We start from the raw sequence: 24,687 nt of genomic DNA, 5'->3' as shown, positions 1-24,687 counted from the left end.
TATTATATTTTTTTACATAAACATCCTTCATTCCCCAGCTTTTGATTCTACAGCCATTTTGTCAAAGAAAGATCCTTTTGCTGAGGATCTCACCTCTGTTGCTTGGTTTTGATTTCCCGCTCCAGCCCCTCCCCCCAACTACCAAGGAGGTCTCAATAGACTATATGCTTAAAGCCCAGATTTTTAAAGGTATTTAAGGAATTGCAGCACTCAACATTCCAATGCTGACCTAGTTTAGCAGCCTAAATCTCATTCTAAAAAGGTCCTAGGCTCCTAAATCAGTTAGATGTTACTGAGCACTGCAGTGCCTAAATACTTTTAAAAATCTGGGCCTACGTGTTTTGAAAATAAGGTTCCAATCCAGCAATTTATTATCTTTTAAATAGTGCAGTACTTTGTAGACACACAGTTCACACTTTAGTTAGTAGCTTCAGGAAGAAAATTCTCATGAGTTAAACAGTCTTTTTAAAAAGTAATGCATGGAGTTAGGTTTTAATAGTAAAGTAATTTTGTGCTTTGACATTTTAGTATTGTTAAGACTCAAATATTCCATTACCTACATAGAGCAAAGCCTAATTATTTTAGCAGCCATCCGAGTTCAACAGAAACAGGTTAAGTTTACTATTTGCTTTGAAAAATCCTACATGAAAAAAAAAAAAAGGAAAAATTGAAGCTCTCTTTCAGTTTCTGTTCTCCCATCTTAAAGTGCATGCACAGAGAAAAACATAAGAGGTGTGGACTCAACTTAGCAATTGATCTTTTTGAGGTCAGAATGAGAGTGCAAAGGACTGGAGAGGGATTGGAGCAGCAGGGCCTCACCCGGAAAGACCTGACCTGCTGTTAGCAGAGTATTTATGCACGTACTTAAGTTTATCATCATTCAGCACAACACTTAAGGGTAAGCATAGGGACCGACTAACTGTTTACAAAAAATACATCGCACTAGCCAGACCAACCTGATCTTCTCCTTGAGAAGATAACTGATTTTTAAGACAACTCCATCTGGGTTTCAGCAAAGCATTTGATACAGTTCCACATGGGAAAATATTAGTTACTTCGGATAAGATAGGGATTAATATGAGAATTGAAAGGTGGATAAGGAACTGGTTAAAGGGGAGACTACAACAGGACATACTGAAAGATTAACCGTGAGGCTGGAGGGAGGTTACTAGTGGAGTTCCTCAGGGATCAGTCTTAGGACCAATCATTTTTTTTTACTGACCTTAGCACAAAAAGGAAGACTGTGCTAATAAAATTTGCAGATGACAAAGTTGGGAGGTATTACCAATATGGAGGAGGACCAGAATATCATACAAGAAGATCTGGAGGACTTTGAAAACAGAAACAGGATGAAATTTAATAGTGCAAAGTCATGCATTTAGGGAACTGTAGACTTATCAGTTGGAAGAGACAGAGGAGCAGAAAGACTTGGGTATATTGGTTGATCATAGGATAACTATGAGCCACCAATATGATGTGGCCGTTACAAAGGCATCCTAGTACTGCATTATCATCAGGCAGGCGAGGTATTTCCAATAGAAATAGGGTAGTATTAGTACCATTATACAGGGCATTGGTGAGACCTTATCTGGAATACTGTGTGCAATTCTGGTATTCCACATTGAAGAAAGACCATCTCAAACTAGAACAGGAGCCAAGAAGGGCTACTAGGACGATCCAAGGAATGGAAAAGTTACCTTATGAGAGGAGAGTCAAAGAGCTTGGCGTGTTTAGCCTAACCAAAAGAAAGCTGAGGGGAGATAGGATTGCTCTCTAAAAATGCATCAGAGGGCTAAATACCAGGGAGAGAGAGGAATTATTTAAGTTAAGCATCAATGTGGACAGAAAAACAAATGGATATAAACTGGCCATTGACAGGTTTCAGGCTTGGAAATTAGATGATTTCACTTCTCTGACGGTTAGAAGTTCTGGGACAGCCTTCCAAGGAAAGCAGTGGGGACAAAGAAACCTAACTGGCTTCAAGACTGAGCTTGATAAGATTATGGAGGGGATGGTATGATGGGACTGCATACAATGGCATGTGGCCCATTAGCAACTGCCAGTAGCAAGACTCCTCAATGGCCAGACACAGGGCACTAGATAGGGAGGGCTCTGAGTTACTAGAGAGAATTCTTTCCCAGGTTTCTAGCTGCTGGGTCTTGCCCACATGCTCAGGGTCTAACAGATCACTGTATTTGGGGTTGGAAAGGAATTTTCCCACTAGTCAGATTGGCAAAGAGGTTTCCCCTTCCTCTACAGCATGGGACCTTGGTCACTTGAAATGTAAATTGTGGTTTCTCTGTAATGTGAAGTCTTTAAAACACGATTTGAGGACTTCAGTAACTCAGCCAGAGATTATGGGTCTATTACAGGAGTGGGTGGAAAAGCTTCTGTGGCCTGCAATGTGCAGCAGGTCAGACTAGATGATCATTGTGGTACCTTCTGACCTTAAAGTCTATGAAACTGCTGAATTAGGTCCATGACCTCTCAGGCTGAACCTGCCAAAGAGATTATTGAGTACAGCAAGAGGAGGTAAGAACTGGTGTATTTTTTAGTAAAATTTCCTTTGATTCTTGGAATTTTTCAAAGAGTTTCAAAATTTCTAGCCAACAGCTTTTAAAGATTCCAAGTAAAACAAGGTACCTGTACTCAGTAGGCTGTGAAGGTGCTATAAGACTGATAGTGTCGCATTTTAGATGTTTGACTCAATGTTCTGTTATCAGTTGTTGTCTGGCATGAAAATTCAACTCTTTCCTGGAAACAGATATATGATTAGTTCTGTGCCAAAGTATGCTTTAGTAACAATGCAGGATGCGCAGGCTTGCCTGATCAACATGAAACATATTTTAAGTGACTCAAGAGATCAGTGATTAACTTGATGTAGGAGCAGTATGTACTTTTCAAATCTGTGTTACTCTTGCAGTCAGAGTGATCAGTCAATTTACTTTCTCATCCCTCTTGTTCCATAATTCAAAGCTTCCTTGGGTTGGTTAGTTTGTTTTTTTAAACTACATATTAGGATAGTCCAGCGTTTCTCACATGTGGCCACAAGGGGCTTTTCTTGTGGCCACAGCCTCCTAGGTTGCAATGTGGGGGAAGTGGAGCAAAGCAGCTGTCCCTCCCCAAGGCCACCAGCAGTGGCTAGTCCCTGCCCCCTCCTGGAGCCACAAACACTGTAGGAGCAGGCAACCAGTGTGAGCTCCCCACCTTCCTTGGGGCAGTGGGGCTCAGGTTTCGGCCCTGGGTGGTGGTGGTGGGTGGCAGGCGTTAGCCATGTGGCGGCAGACTCCATCCCCCAGCTGCAGGGCTTCAAACTCCAGCCCTGGGCTCATTCCTACATTGCTCCTGGTCTTCCCTGCCTCCCTCCCCACCTAGGGCTTAATTTGTCCCCCCAGCTTGTCCGGGCTGAGTCAGTCTCCTGTGAAAAGTGATATTAACAAATATACAAAATCACTTTTTACAGTAGCAGATTTACTAGCTAGCACATCTAAAAAACAAAATCAACCAAAAAAACAAAACATGCAAAACACCTTATTTGTGTTTCTATTCTGTTTAGGTCCAATAATGAATAGAGATAACTACACATCACTTTTACTACTGAGTCTGAAAAAAAAATCCTGCATAAATAAATTAAAATGATTTCGACATAGACATGTGTATATTTATTTGTTTTTCCTAAAATTAATTAAGTATTTTAGGAAAAATTGTCAGAGTGACCACCAGCAAGAGTTGGTGGCCACACTCTGAGGCCACCAAAAATTTGTTTTGAGAACCCTGGGATAGGGTACAGATTCTATAGGTACATGCAGTACATTATTTGCACTCAAATATTAACATGAGGTGTAAGTGTGAAATTCCCACTTTTGCCATGAGCCGTGATACTGCCAAGAGCAGGGTTTCTCAAACAGGGGTCGCCGCTTGTGTAAGGAAAGCCCCCGGTGGGTCGAGCTGGTATGTTTACCTGCCCCATCCACAGGTCCAGCAGATCGTGGCTTCCAGGGGCTTTCCCTACACAAGCGGCGACCCCTGTTTGAGAAACTCTGGCCAAGAGGATCCTTTCACCTTTACCTACTATTCCCTCAATTTTCTTTTTCTTCCTGGTATTAAATTTGACTCTCATCTCTTTAAATAAAGATTTCCTCTCAAGGATAAGGAAGCAGAAGACAACTGAGAAAAATAACTGGAGACCAGCCTTACTGAAGCTATAATACAACTAGTATTTCTTCTGTTGAAACAAATCCCACTTATCAATTACCTGTATTTACATGCGTCTGTCAAAGCAGAGACAATCAGCTACCTCCAACACCACATACTCCCCACTACTACATTAAGAAAGTCAGTTCAGTAACTGGCTCTTAAGTTTCGTAAGGTTTTTTTTGTTTGGGTGGGGGGGTTTGGGGGAGAGTAGGGGAGGGAGGAAAGGCAGGGGAGAAGAGTAAACTCCAGAAAGGAGAGATAAGGAGCTTGAAATACGTGCTATTGGTATGGAAATAATCTTTGTTTAACTGCATTTTGCTGCATAAAATTAGAAACACAAATGTAGAAAACAAATCAGACTCTGTTTGATCACTTATCCAAATAAATATTTTTCCTTAAGAAACTTCAGTAGTTTCCTCTTCACACACAGTTCAGCAAAAGCCACTTTAGATGGACTAGATGAAATAATCAAGTCTATGTCAACTGGACAGTATATTCATTGCACTGGTATTGATGAAACATGCAGAAAGTCATTAGACTTTCCTGTTAATGCCTAAGCATCACCAAATGGAAACTAGGGTATTGCATGCTATTGTAGTTCTCCATTTCTGGGAAAGTTTTACAAGCATGAACAGTACTAGAGGTTTTCATTTTTTTCCCTCCTTGGACACTATTCAGTTAAATATAAAACCTTGGTCTTGCTTCAGTGATGATATTGTGAGAAGTTCTTGAATCCTGCACAAGCTGTTCTGAAGAATGATTCAATATTAAACATACAAGAATGTTCACTGAACTTGAGTGTCATTTTTCAAACCAGAGCTCTCCACTATTATCTGTAGGGTGCATATATCTGATCCTGGAAAGAATGCTGCAGAACATAAACATTTGCTCCAGCTTCTAACTAGCTACGAATATTTTAATGTCTTCATAATTTTTACGGTGGATGGATAAGTGTCTGGCACTGGTCTTTCAGGAAAAAAGTGTTCTGACCACTACTACAGCTAGACAAAAGTGAGGAGATGGGGCATATTCACCACCCCCTCTAATTTTCATCTAAATTTTGTAAAAAGTGCCCAAAATATCAGTAACGAGCACCTTACAAATGCATATAAATCAATCACAAATACATCTCATTTTAGATTTACTTCTTATTTTAAGTTTTTATATTACCTTAGTGCCCAAATGGACTAGACATCAGACATATAGGAAAAAATAATTCCTGTTACAAAACCACAGGAGCAGGGGAGGGGTCCTACCATACTAAACATGGCAACAGAATGCACACAGCAGTTCCTCTCCCCACTGTTGTGCCCCCATTTGGAGTCTTGGAACTTAGTGGAGAATAATTACTACCTCAGGGGTTCTCAAACTTCATTGCATCACAACCCCCTTCTGACAACAAAAATTACTGCATGACCCCAGGAGAGGGGACCTAACCCTGAGCCTGCCAGAGCCCTGCCGCCCCAGGTGGGGGAGGCGGGACAAAGCCAAAGCCAAACCCAAGCCCCACTGCCCTCGGTGGGGGCACCAACCCAAAGTGGGGGGCCTGTAACTAGAGCTGAAGCCCTTGGGCTTTGGCCCAGCAAGTCTAACGCCAGCCCTGGTGATGCCATTAAAGTGGAATTGCTTGGGGCCCCGACTCACAGTTTGAAAACTGCTGTACTAGACTGTGTTACAGACATGTCCCCGCCCCCTTTAAGGTGGTTTTTAAAGTTACAACAACATAACACGTAAAACAGCTACTCATGCAACTAAGCCATCGACCCATTTACTTAACGGCATGAAAAAGTTCCCCCTCTGACTGTGCATGTGACAGCCCAGCTCAGGTGTGCGGGAGCAGCCGGGTAGCCTGCAAATACTGACCACAGGCAGACTTTAATGCCGCTGCTCTCCCATCCCAGCAAAGGGCGCTCTGCGGAAACACAACCCACCAGCACCAGCACCCACCTCCACGCCACCCCGGCGTTTGTCCCTGAACGCAGCCGGAGCTGAGCTAACTCCGGCTACACACGTTGTGCTGCTGCTTGCCAGTCGCCCGCACCGCCACTAGTCCATGCCCCCCCTCCCCAAAAAGTGTGTCGGGGGGGGGGGGAGATTCACTTTTCCGTTTGGTTCACACAACAGACTGCAAGAGCCCGGAGTCGCCAGGCTGCCGGGGCTCCCCAGCGCAGCCTAACTCCGCTCAGGCCCCCGCGGCCGTCTCCGCCCCGCAGAAAGGGGGTTACCTGCCGTGTCCCAGATGGAGATGTTGTAGGGCCCCCACTGCTTGAGGTAGAAGGCGCCCCCGACCGTGCTGATCGTGTCCTGGAAGCGCCTCTCCATGTAGCGGTGCAGCAGGGAGGTCTTGCCCACGTTCATGTCCCCCAGCAGCACCACCTTCCCGTCGGGCTTCATCCTGCGGGGAGCCTCCGCCGCGCAGCGCCGCGCACGGCCCGCAGCTCAGCAGCCTCGACTCTGCGCCCGCATCCCGGGCCGCCCCTTCTCCTTCTCCGAGCTCCTGCGGCCAGCTGGCCTGGCCGATCCCTGCCTGGCCGAGCGGTGCCGCGAGCGAGGGGGCGGGCTCGCCCCGCCCGGGCAGCTGAAAGTTAAGAGGCTCCCGCCTCGCCTTGCCCCCGCCGACAGGCTCCGGGCAGGACGGAAGAGGAAGGCAGTAGGAGCCGGAGCAGGGATCCAGCCGAGCCAGCCACGTGGGGCTACCCGCAGCCCAGATTTACTCCTCCTCCGGTTCTGCCGCGGCCCCTCGGCTACCCCGCCACGGTGGCTGCAGTAGGAGGCTCTGACACTGAAGCCAAACAGGGAGCAATACCCAGCGGCGGTACGTGGAGTCTACTTCAGATTCTAGCCCCCTTCTAGGTAGATCTCTGTGTTCCGCTGGTCACTGTGTCTTGGGACGTTCACCCTAGAAAGACCCATGAAGAAGTTGACAGTTCTGTGCTCAGGCCAGAGTTTGGATGATGGGCAGTAAATAAGGCCACACATTGAATAATGAGCCTGAAAAGAAGTATCGATTAGCTACGCAGTAAGCTATCTTGTGTGCTGAGCTGAGGCAGGGGTAGAAAAAACAGTATGGGGGCATTTAATTAATAAGATCTGTCCCTGAGGTTTTCAGAGGCTTTACACACATTAAGTCATTAAATAATAAAGGCTAAAATTAGAAAGGGGGGAGGGTAACCTGCTTCAGACCTTTTCTTGTGCTCACACAACTGAGGAACTTTTTCCTTTCATTCATGCTCTGAATTCAAAGGCCACGAGACTTCAGCTAGCAAAGTGGAAATCAGGCTAACCCTATCCAAATTCCTCCTCCTGTTGTTTCTCTACAGTGTGGAAACTAAAGAGAGTTAGCTTGAATTAGGAATTTCCAGGAGGAGTTGTGGGTATCAGTTTAAGAGGTGCCTTCTGCCTTATTTAAATAATAGATTTTTGTGTTACTCTTAGATGGGCCTCCAAGTAGCAAATTTTAAATTTTCAGAGCTATTTAGCCAGATCTCAGCTGGTGTAAATTGGCTTAGCACCATTTAAATTAGTGGAATTACATTACACTAATTTACCCACGGGGTTGGCTCATCATCTTTGATGATCTCTCTTGCAGTCCTAGGGTTAAGCAATTTCAAAAGCACATTTCAAAAGATCATAAATATTGTCTTGAATCTTAGGGTATGTTTGGTTTTTTTTAAATCATGGGTGGGAGGAAGCAACAATATTTTTTAAAGGTAACTTGCTAGTTGCTAATTTTTCTCTCCCTAACACAAAGCAAAACAATCACCCCTTTAATAGCAAGGGATCCCACATACACAGTCACATGTTTCTTGTTGAAAATTGCTAGCATTCTTCTAGCTAGAAGATTCGATTTCACATTTACAGAAAGTTTTGACTTTTCACTTACCTTTCCTATTAAAAAGGAAATAGCTCTGTGGCTGGTTGTTTGTTTTTTTTAAATCACTGCCAAGGAACTTTGCTTATGCTGCCCCCAGACTCTAAGTCTTGCAGTTCCCCCCACTCCCCCCGAGATGCATTAGCTACATCCCTAATACTGAAAATCTGAAGACACGTGTCCCTCGGACATACCAATTCCTAAGGAAGAGGGAGGGTGGGCTAAAGAACATTAAAAACTTATTCAGGAGGTCCTTAATGTGGAATGTAACTCGAGGCTGTGTGTGAAATATGCAAGGGATTTTTGTTTTCATTTTGATTATTATGGAAGTAGAGGTTGCTATAAAGAAAATAACCTTCCCGCCTGGTTCCCATTTCCTGCCCAGATTCTATCAGCTCTAGTCTTTGGAAAGGGTAATTCAATGAATCAAAGTGCTTTTTCCAAGGAGCATAATGTGGTTGCTTTTTGTCTGGTAGCCCCAAGGTGAAAGTGTGGGAAGAATGGAATCAGAGAATTTTTTTAAATCAACCTAGAAGGAAAGTGTGCAAGGCAGCATGCTATTAATTTTGTATTAGTGATGGATTAACAGGAATCTGCCAGCTAGTCAGAATACACAATGGCAAACTAATGAGTTGTTTGGAAAGCTTGCCTTTATACTTCTTATATCTGAAATAATGAAATAAGCAAGGATTCAGGCTGAGACAGGAACTTTAATACTTTGTTACAATTCTATGGCATCATTCTGTATGATCTGGATTCTTTCAGAAAGACATAGGGTCTGTCTACACAAGGAAATGACCCACAGCTGCCTGGTTGTCAGCAGTAGGATCCCCCCTGAACATGGTTCAGCTGCTAGTGTGGACATGACAAAACTATTTCCAGTGTTAATACACAGAAACACCAGTCAGAACTAGTGGAACAGGGTCTCAATTGAGCTTTCCATAATAGTGCTCAGAATGGTTTTGTCCCATCTCCACTAGCAGTTGAACCATTTTCAACAACCCCGGAGTTGGACACTGATTTACACAGCTGAGGCCCTTCAGTTCTCATGTTGTTTGCAGGAGGACTGAACTGTTTGTGGAAGCGCTTTGGAGCTGTGCTCTGCCTCAGCTCCAGCTCCAGGCAAAAAACCTGCAGCTCCACAGCTCTGGAGCTGCTCTGCACTCCAGCTCCGGGCTCCACTCCAAAGCTCTGGTTTGTGGGTCTTGTGTCTTCTGGAAAATGCATTTGGACATAGAGCACCTTCCTCACAAACTTGCCCAAATATAAGGGTACTGTTGGCCTTTACTTAGTGGAGTTTTTTGGTTGGTCATTTTCCAGGAGCAAAAGAAAAAAGGACTGATGAGAAATTAGGACTCTGAGATTGACAGTCCCCAGGAGCAATGGGGAGAGGCCAAAGCTCCAGGTCAGCCTGATTGATAGGGCAGGCGGCAGGGTGGATTTGATTTAAATCACTAAGTCAGTAAGACTTGATTTAATCATGGATTTCTATATAAAAGTGCATTCTTGTTGGTTGTTATAACCTTAATACATATTCTTCACAACTCAGAGGTAGATGTAGGTTTCATTTTTAGAAGGTACACATGATACATTTTTAAAGTGATTTATTTTGAAAACTTTTCAGGTTAGTTTTACAGATCTATCAGAAAATGAATGGTGGTTTGGTTATTTCATTTACCAAAGGTAATTGAAGCAGATATTTATGAAGTCATTGAGAGGTGAACTATCTCCAGTTCAACAGGTTAATCATTAATATTTGGAAGATTTTCTTGCTATGCTGTATTAGGAGGAGAACATCACCAGACAGACATTTAAATTGTTTTATTTAACTAAACCAACAACATTATATATTCTGGACTTTTTTCTTCAACAGCAAACATATAATATTTTAACAAAACAAGCGTATGAATTTTTAAATTTAGTTAAACATTAAAGTTTTTTGAAATTGTTTTTAACTAAAAGAGTTAAATGAAATATCTAAGAACAAATTAAATTGACTATATCAGTCAGGTCAACATAAGAAACTTAAAATATTGGCTTCTGCAGCTAACTCAATCATCTTCACCTTCATTTTCCTGTTTGTTCATAATCTGGAAAAGGAAAAACAAGCTTTCCCGCTTTTTCAAGTCCCAAACAATTTCTCCATTTGGAATGAATTAGTACAAAGGAGGAAAATATTCCTTCTACACCAGCAGAAGAAGCTACTGCTGTTAAAAGTGGGATTATCACTTCATAGAATCATAGAATAATAGATTTGGAAGAGACCTCAGGAGGTTATCTTGTCCAATCTCCTGCTCGAAGCGGGACCAACACCAGCTAAATCATCCCAGCCAGGGCTTTGTCAAGCTGGGCCTTAAAAACCTCTAAGGAAGGAGATTCCACCACCTCCCTTGGTAACCCATTCCAGTGCCTCACCACCCTCCTAGTGAAATAGTGTTTCCTAATATCCAACCTAAACCTCCCCCACTGCAACTTGAGACCATTGCTCCTTGTTCTGTCATCTGCCACCACTGAGAACAGCCTAGCTCCATCCTCTTTGGAACCTCCCTTCAGGTAGTTGAAGGCTGCTGTCAAATCTACCCTCACTCTTCTCTTCTGCAGACCAAATAACCCCAATTCCCTCAGCCTCTCCTCATAAGTCATGTGCCCCATCCCCCTAATCATTTTGGTTGTCCTCCACTGGACTGTCTCCAATTTGTCCACATCCTTTCTGTAGTGCGGGGCCCAAAACTGGATGCAATACTCCAGATGTGGCCTCACCAGTGCCGAATAGAGGGGAATAATCACTTCCCTCAATCTGCTGGCAGTGCTCCTACTAATGCAGCCCAATATGCCATTAGCCTTCTTGACAACAAGGGCACATTTTTGACTCATATTGAGCTTCTCGTCCACTGTAATCACCAAGTCCTTTTTTGCTTAGCCAGTTGGTCCCAAGCCTGTAGCAGTGCATGGGATTCTTCCTTCCTACGTGCAGGCCTCTGTACTTGTCCTTGTTGAACCTTATCAGATTTCTTTTGACCTAATCCCCCACTTTGTCTAGGTCACTCTGGATCCTATCCCTACCCTGCAGCATATGTACCTCTTCCCCTAGTTTAGTGCCATCTGCGAACTTGCTGAGGGTGCAATTCATCCCATCATTCAGCTCATTAATAAAGATGTTGAACAAAACCGGCCCCAGGAGCACTCCACTTGATTACTGGTTGCCAACTAGACATAGAGCCATTGATCTCTAACCATTGAGCCCAACAATCTAGCCAGCTTTCTATTCATCTTGTAGTCCAACAGTCTATCCACCTTACAGTCTATCCTAACCGTCCACCTAGCATATATTGTCCAACGGTTCATCCACCTATCCACCTTATAGTCAAGTTTCTGAATCCAAGTGCTTAAGTGACTTCCACCAGTTACTAGTGTGAATTTCTTTAAAACATCATCAGCAAACATATATTTCTTGAATGGTTCTTATTCCCAAACTGGGTCTCTTTTACAGCCTGCTGCCATTATAGGTTTTCCCTTCTAGTAAGAGAATGGTATGGTAGTTCTCAAATCAATGAAGGCTACGCTCAGAAAGACCTCAATACTTCTGGAATATGCTGCTCAAATAGTTTTGCTTTTGTTTCTACTTCCTGTCCCTCTCTTCTCACATTTATCTCCAGACTTCTTATCCAGATCTATTCTGCCCACAACAATCTTCTGTTCACTGAACTTTTAGAAACTTTGCACTTTCAGAGAGAGGTAAGGGGTTGACTCTTTGTATACAAATTTTAAGAGGGACAATAGGGTTGAGGGCTGTTATTTCTCATCTCCATATTTTATTTATTTATTTATTTTAAAACGTTTTTGCTGTTAACAAGCATGTTATCCCTGGAGACTCAAATCCACAGATTGAGAACTGCATCTTCTTGACTGAGCCCAGAGTCCCATTGGGTAGATAGCCCCTGAGCTAAGGACATTGAGGGGACCCTGGGCAGCGAGCCCAGGTCAGGGAGATGCCACCAGACAAGAGGCCTTGCAGTCCAGACTTGGAGAGGGATCGTAACCCTGTCTGACGGGGAGGGGAGGGGAGGGGAGCTGACATTGGAAGAAGTCATCCTGCTCCCTGGAGCCTAAGGGCATGTGGCCACTGCCAGAGCAAGTGTCTGACTCGCTGCATCCCTGGAGCACAGCCAGGGCCTGGGCAGGAGACCAAGAGTGTGTGAGGAAAAGACTGAACTTCCCTTATATTCCAGAGACGGCTATTTGTGGTTCACACATGTCCAGAGAGCAGAGTTGTTTCTTTTCCTTTAACCTTTCCCATTTTTCCTTGTTTTTTTAATTAGTTGCTGTTTAATAAATCATATTTGCTTTGAACTATATGCAACGATCAGTGGGTCAGGGAAGCATCCAGAGCAGAGAGAGTACCCCTGTCCTAAGTGACCACAACAAGAGTGGGGGGTCAAACCCTCAAGAATCCTGAGCCCAGCCTTTTGGGTATTACAAGAACTCTGCCACACAGGAGAGTGGAAGGGGAGCCCTCAAGGTCAGACAGGCTTCTGGGTAAAGGGAGCGGGAATGAGGACTCAGATCCTTTCCTTAGCCAATTCTGCCGGGTTAGTGCATAAGCCAGGAAAGTTCCCCACGATAGTGGGAACATAGAATATCAGGGTTGGAAGGGACCTCAGGAGGTCGTCTAGTCCAACCTCCTGCTCAAAGCAGGACCAATCCCCAACTAAATCCTCCCAGCCAGGGCTTTGTCAAGCCTGACCTTAAACCTCTAAGGAAGGAGATTCCACCACCTCCCTAGGTAACCCATTCCAGTGCTTCACCACCCTCCCAGTGAAAAAAAATTTCCTAACAGTCAACCTAAACCTCCCCCACTGCAACTTGAGACCATTGCTCCTTGTTCTGTCAAGGAACAAGGATCATTCTCCTAGTTACATTACTAGGGCTCATTACTAGGGCTCCATGTCTGTCACAGAGGTCATGGAAGTCATGGATTCCATGACTTTCTGTGACCTCCGTGACTTCTGCAGGGGCCAGTGTGGCTGACCCCAGGGCTGCCCAAGTAGCTGGCCCTGGGGCCAGCTGCTCAGGTGGCCCTGGGGACAGCCAGACTGGCCACTTCTCCAGGAGCCCCTGGCAGCAGTCTCGGGACAATCAGAGCAGCCACAATCCGCAGCCCCCACGCCAACAGTGGTCTCTGGGTGGCAGGCCAGAGCAGCCATGGTCCGCAGCCCCCGGCAGAGGACCCCACCCAGCTGACTGGAGCAGCCGTGATCCATGGCCCCAGGCAGCAGTCCCTGCCCAGCTGGCCAGCCAGAGCAGATGCAGCCCCGGGCAGCTAACTCTGGCCAGCTGGAACAGCTGCAGTCCATGGCCCCGGGCCATGGTCCCCAGCCAGCCAGCCAAAGCTGCCACGGTCCACGCCGGTCAGACCAATCATGGGCTATGGCCGCCGGCAGCTGGTTCCAGTGGCCCCGGCACACACACACACCCAGAAGTGGCTCCCCAGTGTCTCCCCCCAGCACCCTACTCCCAAGATTTAATCATAGGCATTTTTAGTATAAATCATGGACAGGTAATGGTTTATTTCCTGTGTCCTGTCCATGACTTTTACTAAAAATACCCTTGACTAAACTGTAGTCTTACTCATTACTGTCTATGTATAGTAGAACCTTTAATTTGTATTAGGCGGTCTGTGAAACCTTAATGCCCACCCTAGTATGTAAGTCAGCATTCCTGTGTTACATATTGGGAAACTGAGGTGCAGAGTAGGGAAATGACTTACTGTGAGTCATTCATTGGCAGAGCCGGGGTAAGTAGGACCCGAGTACTGTATTGCTATTATTTTGTATCCTTTCACTCTTCCATTCTTCTCTCACATTTGCCTTCTTTGCTGTGTCTTAATCTCTTTTGCTTCCTTTCTTTCTCTGTCATCCCCCTTATTCCCCAATTTTTCTCTCTTCAGATCACTGAGGTCTGCATGGACGGATGCTTTTTAACCTGTACAGTAACTTTCACACTTTTTCAGATTTCTTCCTTCCGTCTCCTTTTTTTTGCTAAATAATGACAAATAATGTTGGACTAGATTGTAACTGGACCTGTTCCCTTTAAAATATACCACCCACTGTTAGTTTTGTACATACTGAGTAAGTCCTTTTTGTGTTGCCTTTATTCAAACCACAGTATACAAAATACAGTTGTATATCATTGAAGTGACAGGCTATTTGCAGACAGGTAAGAAAACAAAGGTGCCTTCCCCAAGGATCCTGTACTCTGAGATCTTGAATGTGTAAAGGGGTCCGCAGCACATATCCTTACTCATGCATGTTATTCTATTCACTTACTGCCTATATAATGAGAACTACTGAAAAGTAAGAGTCATGAGTCCTGATTAACTGATGTCTCTGCTGTTAAATCATGACTGCTAAGTGGAATGAAATCAATGTGTTTTGGGGTTTTTTGTGAGAATATTTTTTGTGCATTAGTAAGATTCTGCTGCACATGGAGATCTTTGTACCTACTGCTGTAGAGAGTCCTGTGGCACCTTTTAGACTAGCAGATGTATTGGAGCATGAGCTTTCGTGGGTGAATACCCACTTCGTCGGATGCATGCACCCACGAAAGCTCGTGCTCCAATATTTTCTGTTAGTCTATAAGGTGCCACAGGACTCTTTGCTGCTTTTACAGATCCAGACTAACAACGCTACCCCTCTGATACTTACCTACTGCTGAAATGCAGATGCCTCTGGGGTAGGGTAGTGCAGATGTTTAACACAGACTTTTTACAGTGCTGCTCAGAAGTTAGAGCAGAAAGTGGTTGGAACACCATAGCCATTTGAAACCACAGTGGGGATTTTATGTTTTGTGTTAACAAATAAATTAAAATATAATAGGCAATATAACTATGATACTATGCCTTTGATATCCATGTTGGGTGGAGAGATCGCATACTGCCAAGCAGTTAAATGTTGTAACTGCAAGAAGCTTCTGTGGTTGTGTGAAACTGATACACCTCTACCCAGACATAACGCGACCCAATATAACACGAATTCGGATATAACGTGGTAAAGCAGTGCTCCAAGGGGGCTGCACACTCCAGTGGATCAAAGCAAGTTCGATATAATGTGGTTTCACCTATAACGCGGTAAGATTTTTTGGCTCCCGAGGACAGCGTTATATTGGGGTAGAGGTGTACCTATATCTCAGCACTTCTGACCATGTATTTCAACCTGACACCGCAATTCAGGCAGATCAGGGAGAAGTGATATCAACAAATTTTTAGTGGCAGTGAATAGTCCCTGTAACTCAGCTCTTTAGATGTTTCACACGTATCATGCCAACCACAGCCTTGGCACTATGAAATTAGATTGTAGGTCCCTCTAATCCAATATCCAGTTCAGCTGGACCTTGATACTAGCACTCCAGGCTGATTGAGGCAGTATATGTTACTTTATACTCTCCATCCTTTACTGTCATTTAAAAGCATTCTCACTCCACTGTGATCATCAGCCATTAACAATGGAGTAGGCGTGGGAAGGGATGGCTGGCTTTATATGAAGATGGTTATGAGGACACACAACAGTGGAGGTAAGTGGTAACCGTGGGGAAAAGGAAGTCCCCCACAAAAACAGTAATGTGTGGTAGCATTGCTCAGGTAAACAAGACTCGATCCTGTGAAGTGTTAAGTACCTTCAGTTCCTGTTGATTTCAGGAAATCAGGTTCATCATGCAGAGCACAGTGTGTTTGCCCTTCTACTCCCTATGCCCAGCACCTCAGGATGCTGTGTAACAAAATAAGGACCATTAAAACAATTACCGAGCTCATCTGAAAAAACTTTGGAAGACAACAAGAGCCTGTAAATTGCTCTCAGATGTAGAAACTCAAGGAACTAAGCTATTGTAATACAGAGTTTCCCAAGGTCGTGGGTGACCTGTATCTGGGGAGAGGAGTTACACAGTAGTGATCCGGACCCAAGAAATGTCAGATATGAGTTGGTTTACAAGGGGAGTGTATCCTGGCTCCTTTACCATAAGGATAATCAGTGCATATGGTCTATGCACATATCGGATTGCTTTTTTAGGGTTTTGCTCAGTCCCATCAATATGGTCTTTGCACACACTAGTTTATTAATGTATGGTTGCACATGATTTAGTTGGGGAAAGTTGGACTAGATGACATCCTGAGGTCCTTTCCAACCCTGACGTTCTGTGATTCTATGATAAGCATTGTACTGCCAGTGTGGATCTTATATTTATGTAGAGCACCTTTCATCTGCCATGTGGCCAACCCAGAGTGCTCAAAAATCATAAGATTAGCTTAAAAATCATGATTTTTAAAATAATAAATGTTAGGTTCTTTACATTTGCCTTCTGGTTTCAAAATCTGAATCTTTAGGGTATACTTCTGCACCTCTATTACATTTTCAAACTTTTTTTCGCTACCACGAAGAATACAAGTTTACTTTTTTTCTTTTTAATGAGAGCTGAGACTCCCACAAAATCACTCGACTCCAGGAGCTGGGTCTTTAAGAAAAACAACAAATATTGTGAGAATTGGCAACCTTGCAACTGGAGGGCTCCCAAAGCACTTAAGAATTTCACTGTTGAATCTTTAACATGAAAACCCCTTCACAAGTTCATTACTAAACAAGTCTCCGCAAATGTCCTGTCTCTCTTTGTATAGCAATTGACTTTTTGGTCAAAGGTGGAGACTGTAGCCTATAAAGGTGAGGCTTGCTTATGTTATATAGAAATGTGTTGTAATGTAAGTAGGCCCAAAATTTTAATTCCTAAAAATAGGCTTGACAATAGTCAAGTGAGGCCTGGTAAAATATGAGTGAAGTAAAGTAAGACAACTCAGAAGCAAGTTAGAGAGATAAGTGAGGACATAAATCCCAGGTCATATTGTAAACCTGTTTTGGTCCTGTTTTTTACAATTGTTTTAAATATGTTTTTAATGTTTACGAAAATGTGGTCTGTATTGATAGTTCTTGGCATGATATTTCTGCAGATGTTAATTAAGATGATGTTTAATCTTAAACAGCCAGTGAAAAAGTAGAAAATATTTAATGATGGTGAAAAGGTAGATTTATTGTTAATTAAGGAGTGTTGTTATATGAGATTATAAAAAGACTGGCATGCTAATTTTAGATTAGACACACCCATCCATCATCAAGGAAACATTAGAGAAAGGGTTATACCCACTCTGTTCATTTAGGGACTGATCATCCCTACAAATATCATTTCATCTTAGAATGCGAATATCAGTACAGTGTGTGATTCTATTGTAATGCCCGATTGCTTAACTAACTATTTTATATTAAATAAAAAAAATTAATTTTATCACTGTGTCATTCATAGAGGCAAATGGAAAGACACCTACTGAATCCAATGGGTGCTGGATCAGGCCCTAAAAACAGCAAGGGAGTGATGTCATAAATGGGCTGCTGGCTCAACTCTCTCCCCACAACATACCTGCCCATTGTGTACAAATTGCTCTACTTTTCCTGTTTTATTAAAGTTCTCAGTACTGCCAGCCCCAAGCATTCAAAAATCATGTCAGGCCCTCCCCAAATCACGTGACTGGCTGACAAAAATCATAGATTTAATAAATGTGGAGTTCTTTTTATTGACATTTGATTCCTGAACCTTTTGGGTATACTCGCTTCACATTTTCACAACTAAGAGGACTAAAAACTTACATTTTTAAGTGAAAGCTGAAATTGTCAAGCATTCTCTTGATTTCAGGAGCTGGGACTATAAGAAATTCACCAAAAATCCAGAGATGTGGTCAAATCACAAGAGTTAGTAACACTGCTTCTTATGCTGCATCCACAATTGCGGTATATGAGCGAGTCAGCTCTTTGCTACCTTTTCTTGGCTGATTGCTGTAATTACTACCAAAAAAAGATGTTAAAAGAAAGTATTTAGGCTGCAAAAGAACCACAGAAGAACAGCTGCATAGAATTTATGGCGCTCTGGGGGTATGGAGCAGTCTACCAACATCAAAGAAATTGCTGGATCAGTGTCTTAATCACTAAAGTAAGCAGATATGACTCAATACACAGAGTAGCAGTTCTGTTAATTAAGTAAGCAGTGCTGTTGTAAGCCATTTGGGTCCCAGGATATTAGAGAGACAAGGTGGGTGGCGTGACCTGAAGAAGAGCTCTATGTAAACCCAAAAGCTTGTCTCTCTCACCAACAGAAGTTGATCCAATGAAAGATATTGCCTTCCCCACCTCGTCTCTCTACGGCTATATCTACACTGCACACCTTACAGTGGCACAGCTGTTCTGCTTCAGCCATGCCGCTGTAACGTATGCTACGTAGCTGCTCTTTGTCGGCTGGAGAAAGCTCTCCTGCTGATACAGTAAAACCACCCCCAACGAATGGTGTCAGGAGAGTGTCTCCCACCAACAAAGTGCTGTCCACAGCGGCGCTTTTTGTTGGTAAAACTTTTTGTCGGTCGGGAAGGATTTTTGACACCCCTGACTGGCAAAAGTTTTACTAACAAAAGTGCAGTGCAGACATGGCCTCAGTAAGGAAGATTGAGCTTTACAGAGACACCCCCCAGCCCCCCCGTGCAACTGCAATCACATTTTAGGAGCCTGACAAACAACAAAAACAAAGAAATTCGTAGGGCTCTTGCTTCCTCCTTATCTCATCTAGTTTTCATGGTATTTAAAGGAATGTCAGATGACTCTGTGTTTGTTAGGTACAATGGGATATGTTAAGGTCCACACAGCTGCCTTTCGTGTGAATTTTCCAGCTTCCATTGGTGTTAAAGTTTAAACATGTTTTCAATATTTTTGTATGGATGTTCACTGAAGTTATTGGGTTCTGTGTGGATACAGCAGCCTTCACAGAAGTTGCAGGATTGGTGCCTACACTACATTTTTTTTTTTTTTTTTTTTTTTTTTTTTTTTTTTTTTTTTTTACTCCTGCTGGCACTGCAGAGCATATTTAATTATATGAGAGTAAGCTAGAGTCTGACCTGGCTCACATATCATCAGGAGAATGGTTAACTAACATCCTAATCCTGCAACTGGGGCCATTATCAGCAAATCTTTGCCCCTATGCCAAGTCCCATGAGCTCTAGTTGCATATAGGAGTTCAACCACGTGAATCTGATTGCAGGTTTGGGCTTAAGTTCTGATGGCAGAAGCTTCATTGCTGGTGCATGAGCCAGAAAGAACACAGCTTGACTTTTAAATCCCAGGTTGAGTGTGCAAGACTGGCAGTTAGACAAACCATAATTTTATTTGTAAATTCACTCTCTAAATCATTAAGAGAAAATAAACCTGGAAATCTAAGGCCTGGTCTACACTATGAGTTTATTTCTAATTTAGCAGCATTAAACCAAATTAACACTGCACCCGTCCGCACAACGAAGCACTTTAATTCGATATAAAGGGCTCATAATATCGATACCTGTACTCCTCCCCGACGAGGGGAGTAGCACTGAAATCGGTATTGCCATTTCGAATTAGGGTTAGTGTGGCCGCAATTCAATGGTATTGGCCTCCGGGACCTATCCCACAGTGCACCATTGTGACTGCTCTGGACAGCAATCTGAGCTCGGATGCACTGGCTAGGTAGACAGTCCTGCGAATTTTTGAATTTCATTTCCTATATGCCCAGTGTGGAATGCTGATCAGCACAGGTGACCATGCAGTCCCCAGAATCAAAAAAGAGTTCCTACATGGACCGTACAGGAGATACTGAATCTGATCTTTGTATGGGGAGATGGATCTGTTCTATCAGAACTCCCTTCCAATAGACAAAATGCCAAAACGTTTGAAAAAAAATCTCCCAGGCTATAATGGACAGAGGCCACAACAGGGACTCAACACAGTGCTGAAACTTAAGGAGCTGACACAGGCATACCAGAAAGCCAAAGAATGAAATGGACACTCACGGAGGGAGGGGCGACTGACGACCATAGCTATCCCACAGTTCCCGCACTTTCTGAAAACCGTTTGAATTCTTGGCTGAGCTCCTAAAGCCTGAAGGGTCAAAAACATTGTCACGGGTGGTTCAGGGTATATGTTGTCGCCCACTCCCCCGCCTGAAAGCAAAGGGAAAAAAATCCTTTCTTGCCTTTTTTCAATGTCACCGTATGTCTACTGGATGCTACTGGCAGACGCGGAGCTGCAGCGCTACACAGCAGTATCCCCTTCCCTTGCCTTGCGGACAGCAGACGGTACATTATGACTGATATCCATCACTCTCATCCTGTGAGTGCTCCTGGCTGGCCTCGGTGAGGTCGGCCAGGGGCGCCTGGGCAAAAATGGGAATGACTTCCAGGTCATTCTCTTCTTTAAGTGCTGTCTAATGGAGATTCAGTCCTGCCTGGAATATCATAGTAGCTGGAGGCTGCCCTCCCCTCCCCCCTTTGATCTCTGCTTGCAGAGGCAGTAAAGTCAGTGTTGTTTCAAATTCATGCATTCTTTATTACTTCATCACACAAATGGGGGGATAACTGCCACGGTAGCCCAGGAGGGTAGGGGAGAAGGGAGGTAACAGGTGGTGGTGTTGCAGGGGCACCCCCTAGAATGGCATGCAGCTCATCATTTCTGCGGGATGTCTGGGGCTCTGATGCGGAGCGGCCATTTGCCTCTCTGGTTCTTTAGTAGGCTTGCCTGATAGTCTAGGCAGGACTGATTCTCCCTTTAGACAAAACTTAAAGAAAGGAATGACCTGGGGAGTCAGTCCCATTTTTGTCCATGCGCCCCTGGCCAACCTCACCGAGGCCGGCCAGGAGCACCCATGACAGCAGCAGACAGTACAGTATAACTGGTAACTGTCATTGTCAACTTGCAAAGCAGCAGACAGTACAGTGTGATTGGTAACTGTCTTTGCTAACTTGCAAAAGGCAAGGGGATGCTGCTGTGTAGCGCTGCAGTACCGCGTCTGTTAGTAACATCCAGTAGACATACGGTGAGAGGGAAAAAAGGCTGACTGGGCTCCATGGTTGCTATGCTATGGCGTCTGCCCTGGCAATCCAGGGAAAAGGGCGCAAAATGATTGTCTGCCGTTGCTTTCACGGAGGGAGGATTGAGTGACGACATTTACCCAGAATCACTTGCGACACTGTTTTTGCATTGGGATCTCAACCCAGAATTCCAATGGGCGGGGGAGACTGCGGGAACTATGAGATAGCTATGGAATAGCTACCCACAGTGCAAAGCTCCGGAAATTGGCGCTAGCCTTGGTACATGGACGCACACCACCGAATTAATGTGCTTAGTGTGGCCGTGTGCATTCGACTTTAATCTGTTTCCAGAAAAATGGTTTCTGTAAAATCGGAATAATCCCGTAGTGTAGACATATCCTAAGATGCCATGTTTACAGAGTCATTTTTCAAAGTAGAACTGCACTTTCAAGTAGCCCTGCCCCCCTCCTGAAATCATTCCTGTCAAAACCTTGAGGAACTATTCTTTTTTCTTTTTTCCAATTTTAAATCTCGATCAAGGCTCTGGAGCTGCAACCATCATCTTTCCAGCTGAGGAAATTCCTGTGGAGCCAAGCTTCTCAATATTGTTCCTTATCAACCGGAAAGGTCTCTGCTGAATCACACAGGTTAGTCCTGGGCTAGGAGTAAGAGCTGAAGTCCAGACAGGAATCCAATTGTGGTCTGCATGTAGCAGTGTGCCTAGACTGGCCACACTTCCAGTGTTTTTTTCAGGGTAGGAAAATTCATTCAGATCCCCATTATTTTCTCCTTCATTCCCTCCAACAAGCATTGTCCATGTCTGCAATATGCCAAGCCAGCAGCTATGTGCCCTCGGCATTTCAGAACCCTGTAAATGTCAATGATAATTTTCATTTTTAAATAAAAGAAATGTCTGTCCCTTTTCAATTCAAAGACAACTTTAGAACCTTCAAAATGTAAACTGACCACAGTGACTTACAGTTGATCACAATGCCTTTTTCCTGAAAAATCCAGGGCTATTAATGAGTCTGCCTTTGGACCATCTCTGCACCAGATAGTAGTGGTCCCTAAACAAGGTGCAGAATTTAATTGAGGAGGTATAACTGAGTTATTGGAGTAAACAGAGGTAGTGGTGGTGGCTTAATGATGTGTGAGAGGGGGCATAACTGATTTATTGGTGAGGGTGAATGATTTAGGAGGGAGTGCAATTGTGCAAACATCAATGAAATAGGCTTGGCTTTTGGGAAGTGGTCGCAGAATTGGTACTTTTGACTTGAACTAGTAGGCCTAGTCCTCAGATGAGAAAAAGATGGTGGAAATTTTTCATGCCTTATTCTAGATTTATCTTCAAAGCAAATACAATGATCCTGTGACTGTAATATGTTACAGTGGTTTTAGTTCTGCCATACACAAATCCTTATATTTTTCCCCCTGAAATGTGGAAGAGAAATTCCTAGTTACTGTCCATATTATATACAGAGTTCTGGAAGATGAGTGGTATTTCAGAAGAAGAGAAGTGGTATTTCAGATTTTGAACAAAGACTAATCAGTACCACTTGGATTAATTGCCAAAAGAATATACTAGACAGGCAGAGAGAAACTGTACATACATACACACACATTAGAAAAAACCTGCTAAAAAACCTGAGGTTTATTGTACTAATTCCAAGCATAATGTAAGACTAACATCGTTGCATCTGACCTGTTGTGATACTGTGATACATGCAGAGTGGTCTACATGATGATGTTACATTCGGAATGTCCTGTTTTTTTGAGTCGTCCAAATTGCAGCATATTAAACAAAAATGTTCCCAGGAACATATTTCTCTCTCTTTCTTCCTTTTCAGTTTGAGGATGTAGAACTGCACTGGTAACAAATTTTAGAAAACCTCTCTGCTTTGCTTTTACCCTTTCTTTCTTAACCAGTTCTTCCACTATTGCTCATGTATACTAGTACTTTACTCCACAAGTAGCCATATTGACATCAGTGAGCTATTTACAGAGTAAAGTGCTACTCAGCTTGAGTAAGTGTGGCAGAATCTGGCCCTTAACCAGTTAAAAAATGTTCCCTTTATACCTATACATATATGATCTTTTTCTAAGTTTAAGGTGAAAACCCACTTTAAAAAATCTGTTAAGACAAAAGTAGCCAAACATTTACAGCTGATCCCTTGCTGAAACAGGAATTCCACATTTTCCCCCCATTATAGTAAAAATATCCTTTATGTAGCTCCTCCGTGAGAAAATTTGATGCAACTTCAAGTCATGATTGCTCATGCTATTTTTTCATAACAATTTACTTCTGAGTTGCTGTGAAACATGCTACTGTTTTGACACCATTCCAGGGTGCTGATGCTACTGGATGTCTTGGAAGCCTGGAAAGATGTCCTGAAAGGAAACCTGTTATGAATGTGTTGCCCTTATTAAAAAATAAGTTGCTGAGATAATTGCCTTGCTTGCTTCTGTGCTGGCGACAGCGCTGACAAGACTATTTGAAGTTTGTATTCTTTCTTCCATTTGGAATGCAAAGGCGGGGGTGGGGCAGGGAAACAGGACTCTAGTTGCTTATCAATTTTCTTTTTCCATTTAATAATAATTAATAATATTTAGCATTTATGTGGGACTTTACATCTTCAAAGCATTAAAAAAATTGAACCCAATTCTAGGCAGACTTACACTTATTCGAACCTCACTGAAGTCAGTGAAATTGCTGAGGATGTAAAGTCAGTGTCATGTTTGGTCCAAAGGCTCATTAATCAGTATGAATGGCCATGGACATGAGTGGTAGCCTTATGTCACTCCCATGGAAAGTAGCTGTTAAATAGGATTGTTCTGTAAAGGATTAGCATGGAGAAAGAGAGCACTATGAAAATTGCTTCAGAATAATAGGAGGTTTTACAAATCAATTTGAATGATAAAAGATACATAAAATGCAGGCTTTTCTGTATCTATCCCAGGTAAAGGAATCTGTAGAATTATTAATACTTGTTGCTTTTTGATCTAAATCTATAACTTAAAAACAGATTCAGCCCTGAAGTAAAGAGTGTATAACCTGATTGACTTCAAACGTGTTTACATCAAGACAGGATTTGATCTGGTATGTTTAAAAGGTAAAAATAATTAACAGTCAAGAACATTTTTGTAGTGTTATTTACTCTTCATAGCACACGAACTAGGGGTCACCAAATTAAATTAATAGGCAGCAGGTTTAAAATAAACAATAGGAAGTATTTCTTCACACAACGCACAGTCAACCCATGGAACTCTTTGACAGAGGATGTTGTGAAGGCCAAGACAAAAAAGAACTAGATAATTCATGGAGGAGAGGTCCATCAATGGCTATTAGCCAGGATGGGCAGGGATGGTGTCCCTAGCCTCTGTTTACCAGAAGCTGGGAACAGGCAACAATCATTTAATGATTACTTGTTCTGTTCATTCCCTCTGGGGCACCTGGCAGTGTCAAAAGGCAGGATACTGGGCTAGATGGACCTTTGGTCTGACCCAGTATGGCCGTTCTTAACATTTTTGAGATGTTAGAAAAAGATATTATTATTGGACTGAGCTTATTCCTATTTAATAAAAAAGCTTGTAAGTCTCAGGAGATTACTATAGAATAAAATATCAAGATTGTTATTCTAAATGACATGAGCAAAACGGAGAAAGGAGAAAATTAATTTAACGTGGGCAAATGAAATTAAATGGA

The 24,687-nt window shown here is 43.2% G+C and overlaps 1 protein-coding gene across 1 annotated transcript in view; it reads right to left on the bottom strand.

Moving 5' to 3' along the window:
- Positions 1–6,755, bottom strand: part of RAB20 (RAB20, member RAS oncogene family) — a 41,439-nt gene extending 34,684 nt beyond the window's left edge. Inside the window, exon 1 of the mRNA XM_050951570.1 lies at positions 6,423–6,755. Coding sequence (XP_050807527.1) covers positions 6,423–6,591 — 169 coding nt within the window. The 5' untranslated portion in view covers positions 6,592–6,755. The remainder of the gene's footprint in view (positions 1–6,422) is intronic.
- Positions 6,756–24,687: the final 17,932 nt, after the last annotated feature.

The sequence above is a fragment of the Gopherus flavomarginatus genome, chromosome 1, assembly GCF_025201925.1.
Source record: "Gopherus flavomarginatus isolate rGopFla2 chromosome 1, rGopFla2.mat.asm, whole genome shotgun sequence".
Taxonomy (NCBI): domain Eukaryota; kingdom Metazoa; phylum Chordata; order Testudines; family Testudinidae; genus Gopherus; species Gopherus flavomarginatus.
Note: the sequence above shows the minus strand (reverse complement) of the source record. Positions and strands in the feature narration are given on the sequence as shown.